The 21,841-nt window shown below is 44.6% G+C and overlaps 1 protein-coding gene across 4 annotated transcripts in view; it reads left to right on the top strand.

The window, feature by feature from the left end:
- Positions 1 to 21,841, top strand: part of TUBGCP5 (tubulin gamma complex associated protein 5) — a 1,496,334-nt gene that overhangs the window by 151,156 nt on the left and 1,323,337 nt on the right. For all 4 annotated transcript variants that reach the window (XM_033947661.1, XM_033947658.1, XM_033947659.1 and 1 more), the window contains one exon: positions 1,052 to 1,145. In XM_033947661.1, the coding sequence (XP_033803552.1) occupies positions 1,052 to 1,145 (94 nt within the window). The remainder of the gene's footprint in view (positions 1 to 1,051; positions 1,146 to 21,841) is intronic.

Below are 21,841 nucleotides of genomic sequence, written 5' to 3'. Positions count from 1 at the left end.
CAGGGTAGCCAATTATAAGTATAGCTGGTGGGATGGACTCTTACAGGCTGTCAAGGCAGGTTAGGCCCAAGTCGGGGGCTTGATGTTCGGCCACTGGTGGAAAGTGGCATGATTTGTGGCTGCCTGTGGATGCGGCTTCAGGCCCTTTTGGCCACGGATGCTGTGGGGGCCGCAACTGTAGCTAGGCCGTAGCGGGGGCCTCAATTTGTGGCAGTACGTTTTGCTTGCGGGCCACTGACTGTAGCTAGGCAGAAGTGGGAGCTTCAATTTGTGGCTGTATGTTGGCTGCGGGGGCTACCATCTTTAGCTAGACCGAAGCTTCAATTTGTGCCTGTGGCCCGTTCTTCCACGGATGCTGCAAGGTAGGGCGATGGATCGCCTGCGAATGTTGTGATGCCGAAGCCGGATACTGCGATGCCGAAGCCGGATGCGGATGCAATGGAGGGCGTGGCCTGCACTCGGCGGAGATGACATGCTTAGAATGTCCCCCGAGCGCAGGCCGCGCCCTCCATCGCATCCACATCCGACTTCGGCATCCCAACATCTGGCTTCAGCATCACAACATTTGCAGGCGAACAGCCCACCGCAACTAATGACATCCTCCATCGTTTGGCCGCGAGCCAGATGTAGCCATCAAAAGCCATATCTGGCTCGCGAGCCATTGGTTCCCGACCCCTGCTATAGATCCTGGTGATGGATGGAAATAACCCACTGGTCCTGGAATAAAGTGAGGATTACAAGAAAGAAGATTAGCAAAGGTAAGAACCTATTCTTTCGATATGGAACACATGGATAATGAGAGCGCACTATACACTTACTCTTAGTGCTGCAGTGTTCAAACTGTAACTCTGGCTCAGCAGCAAAGAAGGCATTATAAAATCTGTAAAAAGAAAACTAAATTAAGTAGGCCTATTGAATGTTAAAATGTATAGCGCTGCATAAATAGTTTAGGATGCCTTTGCTGAAAGCAATAATTTTATATTTGAAGGTAAAAATGCACTATTTATTTCCTGTGGGTCTGATATATTTGTTTCTCCTTTATGTTCTATAGACCGATACGCATTATGCTGTTCTGTTCCTGCTGCTTGGTCTATCTGATTCTTCCTCCAACACCAACTATGTAGAAATCCCAATGGAAAAAAGAGGTAAGTAAAATGTTAATTGTGAAAGATAATGTTGTTCATAGGCTTTATTAAGGGCATCCTAAAATTACTTGCAGTTTTCAAGGAATTTTTAAATAAAAGTGAACAAAAAAGATGTGGTAACTTTTACTGAACTGAGAATGTTTTTCTACTAGCTTTCAAGAGCTCCAAAAGAGAAGAAGCAAAAGATGACATTTCTAGAAATTACTAATGAATCCTAAAACCTTGAATAATAGTATAGAAGAAAAGGTAGTGGGTGGCTTTTGGTAAGCTCAGATTTCCAGAGGAAATGCACATAGTACTTTATTTTTTGGAGACAAGGAGCCCTTTTTGTTCCCAAGGAGTATCAATGGCTTTTTGCAGTGGCGTACTTAGCATATGTGACACCCGGGGCCCATCATTTTTTTGACACCCCTCCATCTATATGAAAAATGATTTTTAGTAACAATCCACATATCGCACAACAAGAGTGTACCTAGGAAAAGGCAGCATCTTAAACATCTTAAACTTGTTAAACATCTTAAACTTGTTGTAAATTTCCTTTCATCTGCCAATTTTTGGCTACAGTTGTTGTTAACCCGATAAATTTGTTGTAAATCTACAAGTTCATGTGGATCCTAATCTAATTTAATGTAAACCGCCTAGAACTCGCTGGGTATGGCGGTATATAAGAATAAAATTATTATTATTATTATTATTATTAAACACTGCAGTGAGCACTAGAACACCAACACATACATTGTAAAACTAAAGAAGCCAGATCCTGCACAGTCAATTGATCCTGTATAGTCGATGCTATCAGAAAGCCATGTCCCTTTCATACACACAGACAGATACACCCTTGCCCAATATGGAATAATCACAAACTAAAAATAGAAATATGTAGGCAAAAGTTAAGCTGAACCGCCAAGAAACCAGACTCTGCATATAATGCAACACTATAACACCACAAAAACAGTAATACATGTCCTCTAATACTGTGCAAAATATAAAGACAGTAGATGTAAATTTGAAAAAACTGATACATAACAAATCACCACTTTACAAATTAACAAATAAAAATAAAACAAATAATGAGAAATAAGAAAATACCATTTTATTGGACTAATCCCCGTAAGCTCGGCCCTTGAATTGTTTTATATTGAACTTATTATATTAAAGTATAAAAAGAAACAATATTCTGTACAATTGTCAATTTATAAATCAGCGTCTTCTCCCCACTCTCTGTTCCCCATTTCCCTTCAGCGTCCTCAGCCCACTCTCTCTCCACTTTCCTTCAGCGCACGCACATAAAAACAAGCAAGTAATTTTATATCATTTTCATTCTATTCATTCATAGAAATTAAAGTCTAAATAATGCCAGTCACATAACAAAACATGATTTTACAAAAATAATTCCATGCACACTCAAGCCTGCAAGGATTACTAGATGTCTTTCAGCAGCTTCCCTCCCTCCCTCCCCCTTACCTTCATGGCCAAGTCAAAATGATCTACCAACAATAAAATTTTAAAACCACAAAGCACACTGTACGCAGAGAAAATGTTAATTATCATTTATATTCCGCGGGTTTTCAAAGAGGTCAAGGCAGATAACTTTATGCAATGTCACTATACAAAAATAGACAAATATACACCCTCCCTTTTTACTAAACCGCGATAGCGGTTTTTAGCGTAGGGTGCTGCGCTGAATGCCCCACGCTGCTCTCAATGCTCATAGGCTCCCTGCGCTAAAAACCGCTATTGCGGTTTAGTAAAAGGGGGCCATAGTGCAAAATATAGACAGCATATATAAATTCTCAAAACGGACACATTTTGATCACTAAATTGAAAATAAAATCATTTTTCCTTCCTTTGTTTGGTAATTTCATCAGTCTCCGGTTGCACTTTATTCTTCTGACTGTGCATCCAATATTTCTTCCTTTCTTTCAGTCTGCTGTATGCTTCCTCTCCTCCAGACCTCATTCCCTCCCCAAACTTTTTCTTTATTTCACCCTGCCCCTTCTTTCTTTCTCTCTCCATTCCCTCTTTCTTTCTCTCTGTCTGTCTTTCTCTCTCTCTTTTTCTTTGTTTCACCCTGCCCCCTGGCTCCTATCCCCCCCCCGTTTCTTTCTTTCTCCCTCCCCTCCCCCATGGCACCGCATTTGGGAAAATGCTGCCACCGCCGCTGGGGAATAGGCTGCCACTGCCACCATCGGGAACAGGCCGGCTCCAAGTTCGCCCTGCTTCTCTTCCCCGCGGGGCCGACCAACTCTTAGCTGCCCGACGTCAGTTCTAAAGTCAGAGAGGATGTTCCGGGCCAGCCAGGCAGCGATTGGCTGGCCCAGAACGTCCTCTCCGATGTCAGAATTGATGTCGGGTGGCGAGAGTTGGTCGGCTCTGCAGGGAAGAAAAGAAGGGAGAACTCGGCCGGCTTGTTCCCGATCACAGCAGTGGAAGTTTTTCCCCGGCGACAGCCTATTCCCTGGTGGGTGGCCAGCTGTGCACCCCCTTGGGGCATGCACCCGGGGCGGACCTCCCCCCCCCTTGGTACTCCACTGGCTTTTTGTGTACTTTGTACTTCAGCTTCCCGGGCCATCGAGCCCTTTGATTTCCTATTAGCTGTTTTTCCCATGTTAAAGAGGGTGCTGAGTGGCTTTTAAAAAAATGTGCCCGGTACAGTAGGACCATTTTAGTCTCTGAGCCCCCAGAGTGGTGTACAGTTTTTTTGATCAGTGTCATTATGTGACTGGACCGAGTTGTATTGCCCGTCACCTGTCCACATCCCCAGGTACCTTTGTTCACTGTAGAAACATAAATACAGGGTTACACATGGGTCATTCTGTGTCAAGTGTAATAATCTCTCTTCTTTGGCCTTGTCTTTCCTGAGAGCCCCTTTTGTCCCTCGGTCGTCTAGTGGTTCAACCGATTCTCTTCCCAGCTTCATGCTTTTAATAACCATATCCCATTCCCAGCTTCTTGCTTTTAATAACTATATCCCATTCATGGTTCTCCATGAACCATGTCTCTGTGATCACCACTAAATTCAACTCAGCCTCTTCCATCACAACCTCTAGACCCAGAAACCTTGTATCTCATACTTCGAGCATTAGTATATACTAATTTCCAAACATTGTCCCTATTTCTCATTTGTATAGAGGTAATGTGATTCAGTTAGACTCTTTCTTCAAATTTCTTTTCAAATTTCCTTGACTGCATTTGGGTTTTTAAAAAATTTTGTTTTTATTAAAATGTTATAAAGCAAATATCAACATGACAATTCCAACATTTTTACAAAAAATGGAATGCAAGCTAAGACAAAAACACAAGTATACCCTGCACCAATCCCCTCTCCCCCACCCTCTCCTGCCCCCTCCCGGTCTTACAGCCATTTCAAGATAAAGAACATGGACCCTGATAAGCCAGTAAGGCTTAACATTTTGGAGCAGAACTTGTTCTCCAATCCATATATCTGTCCCACACTTTATGGTATGCTGGCATAGTATTATGTCTGATAGCAGTGAGTTTAGACATAAGTTGAAGGTAATCAAATTTAGCATATAATACAAGCATTTCTGGCTTTCCTGGTTGTTTCTGGTGCGCTGCCAAAACCAATCTGGTGGCAGTGAAAATAAAGCCACCAGTTTTTGTTCTGGTCTGGTGCAGCCGGGAAGGGGAATATTCAACAAGTAATAAGCTGGCAGCAAAGGACAATGTTTTTGCAAAACATGTACCACTAACTGGCCCACTATATGCCAGTATGGTTGAATATAAGCAAGTCCATCACATATGTAAAAAGTCACCTTTCGACCCACATCCTCGCCAACAAAGACCAGAAGTTTTTTTTAGCAAATTCTTGAAGCTTAATAGATGTCAAGTACCACTGATAATACATCTTTTTTCCCCCATTATTTATTTATTAAATTTTCACTTCAATTCACAAGAGTAAATCTTGTTCCATGCAACACAGAGAAACAAATTTTTACCAATTATACAAAAACTCATCAAAATACAGAGGAATAATTTTATCCCTTCCTTAGACCACAATGTAGGGAGAGTGATAATCACATAATATTGGAGATAATTAAAGAATAAATTCAAAGGAAAAAGCTTAGTGTGACACGGTTGCCATCTAATTAATAGTCCATTCTTAATCAATCCTTAATGATCTTTTTGACTTTTAGAAACTCCCTCAAGTGGTCTGGAGAGAAAAATATATACTTAATTCCCAAATACCTCACCAAACATTTACAGGGGTAGGCTAAAAGAAACATAGCCCCCAATTTAAGAGTCTCTTGACGTAGGGAAAAGAAACTGGTTAACAACTACTCTTTCTAGAGGGATATTCCATGAGAAAATGGGCCACATACTGATTACACCTATCCCTAAAGACCAGAAAAACTCAATAGCCCTGAAATCCAATTACAGACCCATAGTGAGCATCCCCTTATTCACTAAACTACAGGAAGGACTGGTCCACTTGGAATTAGTGAACTATTTAGACAAATTTAACATTCTTAAAGAACATCAATCAGGATTCAGAAAAGGTTTTAGCACTGAGACAGTTTTAGCTTCTATTCTCAATCACCTCTATGGTCTTTTCACCAGAGGCACAAGTGCTCTGATTTTACAACTAGATTTTAGTAGTGCTTGCGATTTAGTTGACCACAAAATAATGTTAAAATGCCTAGACGCGATGGGGCTTTCGGGAAAAGTTAGGTACTGGTTTCAGGGCTTTCTAACAAAAAGATCGTACCGAGTGGCTAGTGATGTGAATTACTCTAACCCAAGGAAAAACCCTTCTGGGGTACCCCAGGGTTCCCCACTATTGCCCACACTATTCAACATATACATCTCATCTTTAGGACACCTATTGCAACAGCTAAATTTAAACTATTACATATATGCTGATGATATTTCTATTCTAATTCCATTGAATAGCATAACAAATGAAATCTTAGAACACATTTCTTTTGTTATGACAGAAATTGAACAATGGACAATCAACTTCAAATTGAAATTAAACAGAAAAGATAAAGTTTTCTTGGCAAGCCCAAAGGAAAAAACATCGCTACATGTATGGCGGTATATAAAAATAAAGTTATTATTATTATTACATCTAAATGGTCACGAATACCCAATTTCTAAAACTATAAAAATACTGGGAGTCACACTAGACACACACTTGACTATGGCAGACCATACAAACATAGTGGTGAAGAAGTGCTTTTGTGCTCTGTGGAAACTAAGGACCATTAAAAAAACTTCAACCCTTTCTCTTTTAGATTACTGGTGCAGTCCTTGGTTCTATCAATACTAGACTACTGCAATATCGTCTATCTGGGTGTCCGAAAGAAAACAGTGATAAAATTAAGAATAGTACAGAACACGGCAGTTCGCTTGATATTTGAATTGTAGAAAAGCGACCATATTATATTAGTCCCTACTACAGACTGTTGCACTGGTTGCCAGTGGAGACACGAATAATGTTTAAGTTTGCTTGTATTTGTTTCAAGCAGGCCTGGGGACAAGCTCCTTCCTATCTCCTACCTCATTTTGTGCTATACAGCCCCACACGGTCAACCAGAAACTGTAACTTATTTGCATACCCAAGGATCATTGGCTGTAAATTTAGTCCTTCTTGGATAGGTCTTTCATGTTTCAAGCAATCAAACAGCAGTCTTGGTTAGGTAACTACATCAATGGAGCCAGCCTGACTTACGGCGCCTTTAGGAAAAAAATCAAAACCGTACTGTTTGACAGATTTATCTCCTAAACAGAAACCACACCAAAATTGTATATTTCCTTCTGTCTATTTCTTGTGTAATATGTTGTACCTTCTCTATTTGCACTTTGTAATTCGCTGATTGTCCAGCTCTCTTCTGTGTGAACCTCCTAGAAGTTACCTGACTATGGCGGTATAGAAGAATAAAATTTATTATTATTATTATTATTGAGTAATTTTCGAGACATCTGGGTAGATCCAAATCCATTGTACTCCAAATAGTTTTTGAGAATTCTTAAAGTATAGTCTTAGAATCATGTTTAGATCTTGCTCGAAAACAAAAGGATATTAGAAGCGTAGCTCTTTCAGTATCTAGACCGATTCGAACCTCACCGACCTGTCTAAGAACCTTGTATAATGAACCTACAATCCTGGGCCCACACTGTGCAAATGAAATTGAATGAGTCCAAAACAAGACTTCTTTGGCTCGGTCCAAAACTAGATCATCTACCCACCTCCATCCCACTACCCTCTGGCTCCTCTCTGCAGCTTGAGTTCTCGAGCAAGGTCTTGGGCATGATCATTGATTCCACATTGTCCTTCAATGACCACCTCCAATCCTTGGTAAAAAAATGCTTTTTCAGCCTTCACATGCTGAGGAAAGTTAGATCCTGCTTCCATCAAAAACATTTTACCCTCCTTATCCAATCCATCATCCTCTCCAGATTGGACTATTGCAATTCTATCTACTTAAGCCTAACTAAGAAAAACCTCCACAGACTCCAACGGATTCAGAATGCCGTGACCAAGCTCATCTTCGCTAAAAGTAAATTTGACCTTGTCTCCCCGCTCCTGGCCAAGCTCCACTGGCTTCCAATAATCGCCAAGGTCCACTATAAATGCGCCTGTTTAACTTTCAAAATCCTATATGGTATCCTTCCTCCCTTTATCCCTCTTTCTTGGAATTCCTCAAACCCTAATACCACCAGATCCTCCCACAAATTAAAACTATCCTTCCCCTCGCTAAAAGGCATTTCCCACACAGGAAAGCTAGGGACCTCCCTCCACTTCAAAATCACTGAGCTCTGGAACAACCTTACCCTCCCCTCTTCGGAACTTGAGCTCTCTCCAAGTTTTCCGCAAACATCTGAAAACCTGGCTTTTCTCAAAAAATGTAAGTCTCCCTCCAACTTAGGAATCAAGGAAACTCTTATATCTTGGCATCCCAAGTCCTCTAAATTTTCTTCACACTTCTGCCTCTAACCCTCTATTGTAGTTCTTTCCTATTTCTCCTACTGTAAACCGCGTCGAGCTCTACGAATGTGGAGATGATGCGGTATACAAACCTAAGGATTAGATTAGATTAGATCTAAATTCAGCGTTTGCTCCAGCGTTTGCCAAAGTCAATCTGTTTCTCTCGTCCATTATTTTTCTCCATCTCTTTTTGAGGAGTCTTTATTTGGAAGATAATAAATCTTATTTAAAGGAGGAATATTATCAGGGGAAATTTTCAAATTTTCAATTAGGTATCTTAAAATCTATAGGTGGAGTTCCAGGTGAAATTGGAAAGTTCAAGATGTGAAGATTTAATCTCCTATTATAATTTTCAATTTGTTCTAGTTTTCTATGTATAGAGGAATTATCTTTAATTGTTGCTATTTTAAATATTTGCAGCTGCTATATATCATCCTGTATCTGTTTGGTTTGAGAAATCCATTTTTACTGAGTCAACGGTTTTAGTAAGATTATCAAGCTTAGAGTTAATATTTGTTACCTCCTCAGTAGTTTTAACCATTACTGTCTCCAGCCATTGTAGGAGTGTCCAAATATCTCCTAAGGACGCCTCCGTGGGAGAGGGATAGATTCTCTCTCTCTCTGTTGATATCTTTAGCTGCCTTGCCATTGCTGGCTTGGCGCCCTCGCCAGGAAGCCCCATAGATTCCCTTCTGAGATCGTAGTTCTCCTGCGGCTGAGCCCTGGCAGAGGCTGAACACACGGGGTTGGATGGAGCCGGAGGTTGCTTCCTCCGGTAAACTGTGTAGCCGAAAGCAAAACGGCAAAGAAGTGGTCGACGGTTTGCTGAATGGGTGTGGAAGAAAGGGCTGGAGAAGGTACGGTCCTTATCACCACCTTCCTCTTTGAATGCGGCATTTGGAGAAACAAAGAGAAGTAAAATAATTCAATGAAAGGCACCAGCAATCGTCAGATCTTTCAGAGCTTCTCCCTAGCGATTCTCACACTGTCGCCATCTTGCCACTCCCCGCAGATACTCTGATAATACATCTTATACGTAAATTCAATAACCGTATATGATACAGAAAGTTGAAATATGCTCTTATAACATTGTTACTAAGCTCCCTCCCCTCCATCCAGCCCTAGCTCTCTTTCCCATGTGTTTTTATAAGGATCCACAGGAGCCTCCCGTAAAAGTAATGCTTTATATAACTGTGAAATACCTTTCCTGCCCACCCCAGTGTGCAAAGCTTTTTTCAGAGCTGTCTCCCAATAAGCCTTCCTGTACAGAAAAGTGCGAAGCTGAGCGTACCCATAGGCATCCCATGCCGAGAGACCATATTGCTCCCAAAGGGAGTCAAAAGAAATCATGCCCCCTTCTGTCCACACCTGGCCTAATGTACGTAACCCTGCCTGTACCCATCCACCCCAAACTGGTTCCTCTCTACTCGCTATAAAACCTTGGGTAACGCAAATAGATGTGGTAAGAAAATAGATCCTTTCTTGGAACATACACTGGCACAGAGAGTACCAAGTGCATAATATCACCGCCAAGAAGGGATTCTCATGCTGAATCCGATCCCACAAAGTTGCCATTGGCACCTAGGGTAATTTCCATAGCGTAAATTGGGTATAAAGGACTGAACAATTGGGAGCCAAGGGCGATCATCAATTGTACCCAGATAACAATTTCCTGTAAAAGGGCTGAATGTAAAATGAGGAATTCCCATGCCAACCCTGGCTTTAAGTTTGATAGAATTTAGAATGCTGTACCCTAGTGAGGGGGGGAGCGCCTTCTCCAGATATAAGCAAAGTCCTTTCCATGTATCCTTCGAAAGAATGCTGGAAAAGGGGATAGAGGGGTATAGATAGAGGATTACTGCACAGGTCCTGGACCTGTTGGGCCGCCGCTGGGCACTATGGACTTCGGGTCTGACCCAGCAGAGGCATTGCTTATGTTCTTAATGCTGAAGAAAGCCCTGTAGGTAGAGCTGTGAAAAGTTATAACAGTTTAGGGAGAAGCATCGTTTTTACTGCTATAATCCTGCCCAACCAACTGGTGTTTAAGCCCTCCCACCTGTCTAAATCTGCAAAGATATTCGTAAGCATTGCAGGGTAGTTGGCCCTATAAAGCTCCTCAGGGTCAGAAGTCAAATTGACCTCCAAATATCTAATAGCTGAAGCTGCCCACTGATGAGGAAACTGCCCACGTAGAACCTCCACCTGCCCCTGGGGCAAATTGACATTCAATATCTCAGACTTGTTCATATTTATCTTAAAGCCCAAAAATGCCCCGTAATCATACAAGACCCGAAACACTGCATGTAGAGAAGATTCAGGATCCTGCAGAGTCACTAGCACATCGTCAGCAAATAATAGGTTTTTATATTGTTGATCCTTGATAGGAATCACCACTATTTCAGGGCATTTCTGTATCTGGCACGCCAGAGGTTCACTAGCAAATAAAAGTGGTGATAAGGCAGACCCCTGGCAAGTAAGAACATAAGAATAGCCTTACTGAGTCAGATGAATGGTCCATCAAGCCCAGTAGCCCATTCTCATGGTGGCCAATCCAGGAACTTGTCCAAATCCCGAAACAGTTCAAACGGCTCTGTATAGTGCCCACTTATCTGCAAGGTAGATAAAGGGGAAAGATAGAGAACCAAGATCCAGTCCAAAAATTTTCCATGAAACCCCATCTTACAGAGGGTGCAAAGTAGGAAGGACCAGTTCATCCTATCAAATGCTTTTTCAGCATCTAAAGATAATATCAAAGTGGGGCAGCCAGATCTTCTAGCTGCCCAAATGAGATGGAGTGCTGTTTTTACATTGTCAAACTTTTGCCTATTGCAAACAAAACCCATCTGATTTTTATGTATCAATTTAGCTATGACTATCTACAACCAATTGGCCAAACTTTTTGTGAAGATTTTGTAATCACTATCTAAAAGTGAGATCGATCGGAAGGACTGACACTCAGTGGGAGATTTTCCCGGTTTCTGAAGCAACATAATCGCTGCCAGCTGCCAAGAATAGGGCAGCGGCTGACCATCAGCCAAAGAGTTAAAGACCCTAATAAGAATAGGCGCTAAAATATGTGAGAAGGCTTTATAGAAGCCATCCAACCCGGGTGACTTACCAGTGGGCAAAGACTGAATAGCCTGTAAAGTTTCATCCACCATTATGGGGCTCAAGAGTACAGAGGTCTCGGCATCAGACAGGCAGGCCAGTAGAACAGAATTCATATAAGTATCTATCTCAGTCTCCATGCCAGTGTTCTGAGGGCCATACAAAGATTTATAATAGTCCAAGAAAGTAGTTCTAATCCCAGAAACAGATGTATGCAGGTTTTGTTCCAAATCATAGATTGTAAAATAAGATAACGTGTAGCCACCTTTTTTAATTTATTTGCTAGAAACCGGCTAGCTTTATTACTTAATTCAAAATGTTCCTGGTGAGCCTTTTGCAGAGCCTCACTCACGGTTGCCAACTCCAGCTCTTTCAGGGCTTGAGACAGCTCTTTTATACGAGCAAGAACCATGAGCCCCTAGTGTTCCCTGACTGACCTTATTTTTCACTGCATGTAGTTCCTGCCTCAATCTCTCTTCCTCAGCCCTTTTCTTTTTAGCAATATGTGCCTTCCCTTCATTACCGCCTTACATCCCTCCCAGAGAATTTGAGGAGACGCCTCTTCCTGATCATTAAATTCAAGATATTCCTGCAATTCCCGGGACCCTGGCTCAGCAAGAACTCCGAGAACCACAAAGGAGGTCTCGGAAGAGGGACTCCAGTAAGAGACAGAGATTTACGGGATCATGATCAGATAGAGTGCTGGTACAAATAGTACACCCAACCATCCTCTCTACAACCTTACCATCAGTTAACCAATAATCTATTCTAGAGTTGGAATCATGTACAGGTGAGTGAAAAGTATAAGCACGAATCCCTGGGTGCCTCCCCCTCAAGATATCACTTAATCCCCAGTGTCTCAGTAATGATGTCAGCCGACCTCAGTCTGCACCAGAATATGTGACCGAGGCCGCCGAATTGTCTAATATGGAATCTAAAGTCAGATTAAAGTCCCCCCTATCAAGATCAGCCCTTCAGCATATAGTTGTAACAGTCTATATAATTGATGATAAAAGGAACCATGGCTATCATTGGGTGCATAAACACTAACAAGGGTGAAAAGATCACTACCCAGGATTAACTGCAATAATATATTTATCCCAGGACAAGCAGGCAGGTATTCTCACTAATGGGTGACGTGATCCAACGGAGCCCCGATGTGGACGCTTTTTTGAAGAAAAACTCGAAGTTTTGAGACGCCTGCACCGCGCATGCGTGAGTGCCTTCCCGCCCAGACCAGGGCACGTCTCCTCAGTTCTTACTTTTCCGCGGAGCCGAGAAGTTCGTCTTCGAACCTCTGCGTGAAGTTTTCTTCACTTATGCCTTCTAAGTACGCGGTTTTGGTTTTATTTTATCCTAATCGCTGACTTTCGTCATGTTTTATTGTTTTAAAAAAAAAATTTAATCGTCCATGTGGCCGCAGCCCCGCAGCTTCGATCTTGTGGCGGAGCTTTTTCGGCCTATGTCCCGGCCTATCACCGGTTTTATAAAGTGCGGGATTTCGCTAACGGACCATCATCGATGCTGTGTTCGGTGTCTCGGGCCTGAACATCTCTCGAAATCATGCCAGCCTTGCTTCACACTCACCGCACATGCTTTCAAACGCCATTGCGTCTTGTGGGAATCGCTGTTCATGGAGTCCTCGATGGAGCCATTGGCCTCGAAGGGACCTTCGTCTTCGACATCATCCGCAACTCCACAGCCTACCACCTCTGCGGCACCGAGTCTCATCAAGCCCGCCTTGTTTGTCCCGGCTCAGACTCCGGTGCCCGCTGCGATGCCTTCATTAACCTCCTCAGGTCAGGTAGCCCAGCAGCCCATTCCCCCAGTAGTGTTAAAAGTGCCCAAGGCCAAGTCCAAGCACTCACACACTGCTCCGAGGGAACGCGAGGCCCGCGCAGGTGGTCCCATTTCAGATGCTGATCCATCCTTGCCGGCCTCGTTCCAGACCATGTTACAGAAGCAATTCATCGAACTCTTACCACGATGGGGCCTCAGCTTCTTTCCCAAATCCAGCCTGGGCACGTGGAGGCCTCCCGCGGGGTCGAGCCCCCTCCAGTGCTGCAGCGGTGAACACACTCTCAACAGGGAGCAGAGTCTCTTCGAGTTCTGGTCTGGCAGCAACGCTTGCATGTCTCCATTGGAAACGATACACTCGATGCAAGGAGCAGTCTTTGCGAGTGCCTCCGTTGGAGCTGTTTCACTCGATGCAAGGAGTAGAGTCTTTGCGAGTGCCTCCGTTGGAGCCGATTCCATCGATTCAAGGAGCAGAGTCTTTGCGAGTGCCTCCGTTGGAGCCGATTCCATCGATGCAAGGAGCAGAGTCTTTGCGAGTGCCTCCGTTGGAGCTGATTCCATCGATGCAAGGAGCAGAGTCTTTGCAAATGCCTCCATTGGAGCCGATCACCCCGACGGGGTTCGAGCCTCTACGGCAACCACCCCTGCTTCGATCGACCGCTTCCAGCCCCATCCACTACCTGGGGGCCTCAGCGAAGACCGACTCGCCTCGCCCATCGAGGCCAACCTCTCAACACAGTCCGCATCACCAATCGAGGCACTCCTCGAGACACTCGTCCAGGCAGGCCTCGCCTCATCGGAAACAAGCATTCCTGGAGTATTCGCCACCGACTACTACTTCTCCACTGATGCCAGAGCTCGAGGACACGATGGGATCTCTCTCACCTTCTCGATCCCTGTCCCCCATGGATCCGGAGGCCTCGACCTCATCGAGCCCGTCCCGGGGCCCTGCAATAGCCGACCAACTGTCCTTCTCGTTCCTTCGACAGATGGCCAATGACATGGACATCCCCCTGGATACGGGGTCCAAATTCTTTTTTTTAAGTCAATCAATTTTTATTGAGAAAGTAACATAAAAAAGTAACATAAAACACAATAACAAAACAGCTCATGACAGTAAAATAGACAATCCACTAATAAAAAGGTAGTGATGAGAAGCTCGCTGAAATACAGTAGCATAGCAGTAACATTCAGTAATAATATCAAAAGCACCAGTAATACAGCACTGTAGAAAAATAAAATAGAGTTAAACAAAATAAGATGCATCGCAAAAGAATAACTCATGTGGTACACTCACAGTAAGCAATCAATGGAGACCAGATATTACGAAAAGAAGATTGAGAGCCTCTACACTCAGCCACTCTAGACTCATATTTATATGCAGAGAGAACCATGGACCACCATTGAGAAACAGATATTGGTTTTTGCTTCTTCCAATTAAGTAGCAGTCTTAATGGCCAAGCCGCAGAGTATGTCAAATAAGGTCCCAATATGTCGAGGAAGAGGAGGTTCAAGTGCTGAAGATCGTAGTATTATCAGGTCATAAGACAACACTGCCGGAGAAGGAATAATATGACTCATTATATCCCCGACGTTCACCCAAAAGTCAGATACGAAGGAACAGTCAAAAAGCATGTGTTGTAGAGTTCCAGCAGCCAAAAGACATCTCCAGCACTCGCTAGATGAAGTGGACATAGCTCGTTGTTGCTTGATTGGGGTCCATAATGATTTGTGGAGAACAAAAAAAAGAGACTGTCTAATAGAGGCCGAGTGCAAGGGTCTATTGGAGCGTCGCCATATCTGGTTCCATTGACTCTCAGAAACTGAACGAGAAAGATCCCGTTCCCACAATCGCTGAACAGGTAACAACATGAGCGGACCCTCAGTCCGGAATACATTATATATCACAGACATGACATGCGGTTTGTTACTCCATGCGGACAGCATAGGGATAATAGGAGATATAGGAGTGCGATGAAGACGACTTAAATCATTCCCAAAAGTAGCAAGTATGCTATGTCTGAGTTGTAAATATCTATAGGCTTGAGTGGGAGGCAGCCCATAAGTGTACTGCAGCTGTGTAAATGACATCAGGGTGTCCCTCCTAAAGAGGTCTCGGAGGTACCAAATCCCACATTCAATCCAAACAGACCAATATATCATACGGGAGCCCACAGTAATCTTGGGGTTACCCCAAACAGGTGAGTAAAAAGAAAGAGAAAAGGGAAAGCGCAGCTCTCGTCCAAGAGTCATAAGTGCTTTCTGAGATATAGAAAGAGTCACCCATTCCCTGAAACAGGGAGTCCCCAAAGAAAAACAAATCCTGTCCAAAGAATAGGGAGTCACCAGATCTCTCTCAAGTTCGCCCCAGTAAGGTAGATCAGGACTATCTGGGGGCAAAAACCATTTGCTAACGCCACGTATTAACGCCACGTAGGCGTAGAGAGAGAAATGGGGGAAATTAACTCCTCCCATGTGCCAAGGCTTCTTTAGAGTAGATAGTGCAATGCGAGGTGGCTTCCCTTTCCACAAAAATTGTACAAGAATTCTATCTAATTTTTTAAAGAAAGTAGGGGGAAACGGAAGAGGGAGCATTTGTAAAACATATAATATTTGAGGAGTCATCATCATGCGTATGGACTCTAATCTACCCCACCACGTCAAATGCAAGGGGGACCATTGGTTACATAGCGTTTGGATCTTGGTCAAGAGGTTTGTAACATTCAGATCTATTGTGTCTCGCCAGGTGTTACAAAAACGAATGCCCAGATATTTAAGATCATGGGGACACCACGTAAGGCCAAAAGGGGATATCATTGCCTGAGTACAATGCGCATTCAGAGGGAGTACCTCAGTCTTATCCCAGTTGATAGTATATCCTGACAAAGTGCCAAAACCAGAGAGAAGTGTAAGCACGGCCGGCAGAGTGACTTCTAGATTGGATACATAGAGAAGCACATCATCCGCAAAAGCGGACAGATGCACCTCTCTGGGGCCAACCTTTATACCCTGAATAGCGGCTGAGGTATCCAAACGTCGCAATAAGGGCTCCAGGGCCAGGTTGAACAGGAGGGGCGATAAGGGACACCCCTGACGAGTTCCCCTGGTTAAAGAGAAGTAAGAGGAGAAGTGACCATCCACATTCAACCTGGCCCTAGGACTAGAGTACAATAGGCGTACCATATCAATGAAGACATCACCCGATTGGAACCAGTGTAGGGTATGAAACAAATATTTCCATTCCACATAATCAAAAGCCTTTTCGGCATCTAATGACATCACACATTGAGGGATGGAGACATGACTGGCAGCCTGTAATACATGACAGAGTACTCTAGAATTATCAGCTGTAAGTCGTCCCTTGACAAAGCCACATTGAGTAGGATGTATAAGCAAAGGAAGAACCTTAGCAAGCCTATCTGCAAGTATTTTAGCATAAATTTTACAGTCATAATTGAGCAACGAAATTGGTCTATAATTTTTAGGGAGCCAAGGGATCACGCCCGGGCTTAGGAAAAACCACTATATCCGCTTCAGCAAAAGTTCCTCCACTCGAGCCCTTCGTCATAAAGTCAGTGTAAAGCCGAAGGAGTAATGGTATCAATGTGGTTTGAAAGGTTTTATAAAAGCCCAAAGGGAGGCCATCACCTCCCGGGGCCTTGCCTGTATGTAGTCCACCAATGGCCGCACTGATATCTGAAGGAGATAAGGGTTGATTGAGTTCTTCATGAAGTTTAGATGGAATAAAAGGTGGTAACAGGCCTCGGAAGAATTCGTCAAAATCAGTCTCAGAGGGATTAACACCCGAAATATATAGTTTCTCATAGAAAGAACGGAACTGATCAGTAATAGCAACTGGATCTGTAATGAGAGAGCTCCCCTGCTTAAGGGCAATGATATGACGAGCTCTTTTTTTTTGTTTAAGGTAATTAGCTAACAGGGTACCCGCTTTGTTTCGATGTTCATAGTATAGAGCACCGTCGTGTAGCAACATTACACCAGCTTGCTCAGATAAAATGGTATTGTATTGGAACTTTAGCTTACGTATCTGTATTAAATCCGAGGCGGCCGATGAGATATGGTATCGGACCTCCAGGGATTTTATTTGAGCATCAAGATCAAGCAGAGATTTTTTACGTAATTTGGCAAGATGGGCCGAATAGGCTATGATGCGACCCCTTAGGTATGCCTTATAGGCATCCCAGACCATCTGATAAGAAACAAGTGGTGTATCATTGTACAGGAAATAATCAGCTGTCCATAACTCAACTTGGGAAAATAATTCTGGCTCTGTCAGGAGAGCAACATTCAAACGCCACGAGGGTGTAGAGGGCGAGGGAGTCGAGAGATCATAGGATATTAATATGGCAGAATGATCCGAGAGAGGGCAGGAAAGTATAGATGAAGAATGAACAGAACGTATGAGCGAATTGGACATAAGGAAGTAATCCAGACGCATAGCAGACGCGTGGGGCGCAGACCAAAAGGTGTATTCTTGATCTTTGGGGTGAAAGAGACGCCATACATCAGCAAGGTCATAGGATTGAATTATATTCCGCAAGAGCGAATGGGTTGTAGGTAAGCGATAGGAGGAATGAGATTTACGGTCTAAGTGCGAATCCAACACCAAATTCCAATCACCCCCCACAATGATATGGTCAGTAGAAATAATAATAATAATAATAATAACTTTATTCTTATATACCGCCAACAATCTTGCGACTTCTAGGCGGTTTACAATGAAGAGAAACTGTACAGACAGCGAATTACAGAGTATAGCATTGAACATCTAGTGATAGTAACAGGAGAGTTACAGGGAAGCCAGCTCCTGAGAGATCTCGTGAAAAAACTTTGGATCTGCAGTATTGGGTCCATATACCGAGAGGAATGTGTACCTGCTGGAATCTATATCAAGGGTGACTGACACCCATCGACCTTGAGAATCATGGGAAGAGCCAATTATAGTGTAATGAAGATGTTTGGATAGTAAAATAGTAACCCCTCCCTAAGTGGAGACAGCTGGGGAAAAGAAACAATGTGAGACCCAATCCCTCTTCAGTTTGGCAGATTCAATGACATTCAGCTTGGTTTCTTGCAAAGAAACCACCTGTGCAGCATGATGTTTACAGAATAACAACATTTTTTTCCTCTTGATAGGATGATGCAAGCCTCTAATATTCAAAGATAAAACATTACACACTCCCATCAGGGTTAAGTAGCATCAGAGTCAATACCAGTAACAGTACAATATTAGTGCCGAAAAACACATGCCAAGCAATTCTCAAAATTGTAGTCTGCTGTCTAGAGCTGGAATAAAAAAGAAGAAAAACCCCATACATACCCACATGCATACCTCCCTCCCTCCCCCCACCAGTCATAACAACTCCCACCCGCCCACAAGACAAATGCCTTGTAACCAACCCGCCCAAAAGGCGACCCGAAGGCCTGCGGAGGGGAGGAGACACAGCAACAACACGGAGGCTCGAAGTCCTCTCACCCCCCCCCCCAGCAATCCCCCTGAAAAAAAGATGAATCAAACATTAAACAGCATTGGTGAAACACAGCACCTATAGCCACCATAGTGGAATGAAAATAGCAAAACAATTATGCTAAACAATTATGCAACCATCTGCACACACAACAGTTTGGAAATTATAGCATGAATATACAGAAATAATAATATTACAGAGTATCAAGTATCCATGCGCACAAGGTGCTCTTGCTCTTTCAAAAACTTATCCACTTCAGTAGGATCCGTGTAAGTTTTGGTTCTATTTTGATATGTGATCTTAAATCGTGCAGGAGCCAGGAGACCGAAACGGGCCTCTATTGCACATAGTCGAGGGCGCAGGGCAAGAAATTTTCGGCGCTTCTCTGCCGTATCTTTGGTGTAGTCTGCAGATATATAAATCGACTGCCCTTGCCATTCCACTTTTTTCAGTGATCTCATTTTATCCAGTATCATAGCAACATGTGGAAAGCGCAGTAATTTCAACACCATCGGGCGTGCACGCTGGGAGCCTGAAGACATCTTGGTTGGCACTCTGTGGGCTCGCTCCACCTCAAGTGCCCGATCAAATTTAAGGGATAACACCCTGGGAAGCCAGTCCTCAAAAAATTTACAGGCATCCGACCCTTCCGCTCCTTCATGTAAGCCGTGGACGCGAAGGTTCTGTCTCCTGCCGCGATTGCCAAGGTCCTCCAACAGACTCTCTAGCGCGTGCAGGGCTCGGCGATCCATCTTCTGATTTGTTGCTAGCTCATCAACTACCTGATGTTTGCGTTCCAGTGCTAGCAGTCGGGCATCCATCGCCGAGAACTTTTCAGGTAGGTTAATAATTTCATGTTTGATGTCTTTAATATTGTCTTTACTCTCTGACATCATGTTAGAAATTAGCTGTAATTGCTCCGAAATCGTTAGGTCAGGATCGCCACGTGGTCGGGCCGCTTCCCCCTTAGTAGGCGTCGGTGGGTCCTGTTTTGGTCTTTTTGTGCCCGCAGTGCCGACGAAAGCAGCCTCTATTTTACCTTGCTTAGGTTGAGCCATCGTCACGATCATAAAAGAGCAATGTATGTGCAGGTTAAAGTTGATGAAATGCGCTGTGTATCGGGATCGCTAGCGGGAGCTCGGGACCTAAGCCTCCATCTTGTTCGGGCTCTCTAGCGCCCCCCCCCCCCCCCCGGGGTCCAAATTCTTGAAAGAATACCTCGAGACTGTGCACCTCCCTCAACCACCTGCGGAGTCCCTCAAGCTTCCCTTACACAAGCTGCTGGACCAAACCTTCGCACGGTGCCTCGAGACACCTTATTCGATCCCCGCAGTGCCGAGTAAATTGGACACCAGATACCGCACTGTCCACTGTAAGGGGTTCGACGACTCACAGCTTTCCCACCAATCCCTTTTGGTGGAGTCCTCACTGAAGTGGTCCCATCCCTCCCAAGTCTACGCCTCCGTCCCACCTGGTAGATAGGGAGAGACCATGGATCGGTTCGGCAGGAGAGTTTACCAGAACTCCATGATGGCCTCAAGAGTTCTGAATTACAACTTCCACTTCACAACATATTTGGAGTTTCTTTTGTCCGTACTCCAGAAGTTTATGCCCTATGTGGATCCTAGGGCTCAGTTCGAATACCAGGAGGCGCTAGCCTCATTATCCCAACTTCGGGTACAGCTTTTGCAATCCTCCTATGATGCCTTCGAGCTGGCGGCTTGGGCTGCAGCATGTTCGGTGGCCATGCGCCGGCTGGCGTGGCTGCGGACCATCGACATGGACCCCAATCTCCAGGACAGGCTTGCCAATGTTCCATGCGCCGGCTCCGACCTCTTTGATGAGTCCATCGAGGCGGTAACCAAGAAGCTCTCGGATCATGAGAAGTCCTTCCAGTCCATCCTGCGTCTGAAGCCCAGGTCTGCTCCTCCTTGTCAATCACGCCCACCATTGATCTACCAGCGGCGTTACCCCCCAAAACAGGCTCCCCCATACGACAGCCTGTGAAGAGACAACACCCGCAGAAACATCAGCAAAAGCCTCAACCATCTATTGTCCCTAAGGCTCCTCAGCCCTTTTGACTGTCTCAAAGAGAGCATAACCTCTGTCGCTCTGCCAATTTCAGTGATTCCACCTATCGGAGGTCGCATCCATCATTTTTTCCATCGATGGACGTCTATCATCACCGACCTCTGGGTCCTCTCCATCGTCAAGGAGGGATACTCCCTTCAATTCCACCAGGTTCCTCTGGAACATCCTCCAAGAGAGTATCTTTCCAACTTGACACAGACCGCCCTTCTTCTTCAGGAAGCCTTGTTCCGAAGAAGATGGGCGATCTGCGACCCATCTTGGACCTCAGGGTGCTCAACAAATTTCTGGTCACAGAAAAGTTCCGCATGTTGTCCCTGGCATCCCTGTACCCCCTCATCGAGCAGAACGATTGGTTATGCTCTCTGGATCTGAAGGAGGCCTACACTCACATCCCCATTCATCCAGTCTCCCGCCAATTTCTCAGATTCCGGGTGGGAAATCTTCATCTGCAATACCGAGTGCTCCCCTTCGTCTTGGCTTCATCCTCCAGAGTCTTCACCAAGTGCTTAGTAGTGGTAGCCGCTGCACTCAGGAACCAGGGCCTCCAGGTGTTCCCATACCTGGATGACTGTATCATCAAGGATTCCACGTCTCAAGGAGTCACCCTCGCGACTCAGAAGACAATTTGGTTACTACAGCATCTGGGTTTCGAGATAAACTTTCCAAAATCCCATCTACAGCCTTCCCAGACTCTTCCCTTCATCGGGGCGATTCTGGATACTACCAAACTCCGAGCATTCCTCCCTCCCCCACGCATGGAGGCTCTGCTTCATCTCTGCCACTCAGTGTCCTCTCGCCCGTCCATCCCGGTGAGACAGATGATGATCCTGCTAGGCCACATGTCCTCTACAGTACACGTGATTCCGTTTGCCAGACTTCACCTCAGGACTCCTCAATGGACCTTGGCGTCTCAGTGGTCCCTGACGTCCGACCCTCTGACTCAACATATCCAGGTCACTCCTGCTCTACAACAATCTCTTCGCTGGTGGATGCTATCCTCCAATCTCTCCAGAGGTTTATTGTTCCAAACCCCCCGCCATCAGAAAGTCCTCATGAGCGACTCGTCGACTTATGCCTGGGGGGCTCATCTGGACAGCCTCCGCACCCAGGGGTACTGGACCAGCGCGGACTGCCAGTGCCACATCAATCTCCTGGAACTCAGGGCGATCTTCAACGCTCTCCAGACCTTTCAACACCTCCTTCGCAACCAGGTTGTCCTCATTCGCACAGACAACCAGGTCGCCATGTACTATGTGAAC

Source organism: Geotrypetes seraphini, chromosome 6 (assembly GCF_902459505.1).
Source record: "Geotrypetes seraphini chromosome 6, aGeoSer1.1, whole genome shotgun sequence".
In the NCBI taxonomy this organism is placed as follows: Eukaryota; Metazoa; Chordata; class Amphibia; order Gymnophiona; family Dermophiidae; genus Geotrypetes; species Geotrypetes seraphini.
The sequence above is the reverse complement of the archived record's forward strand: the minus strand, read 5'-3'. Positions and strand labels throughout refer to the sequence as shown.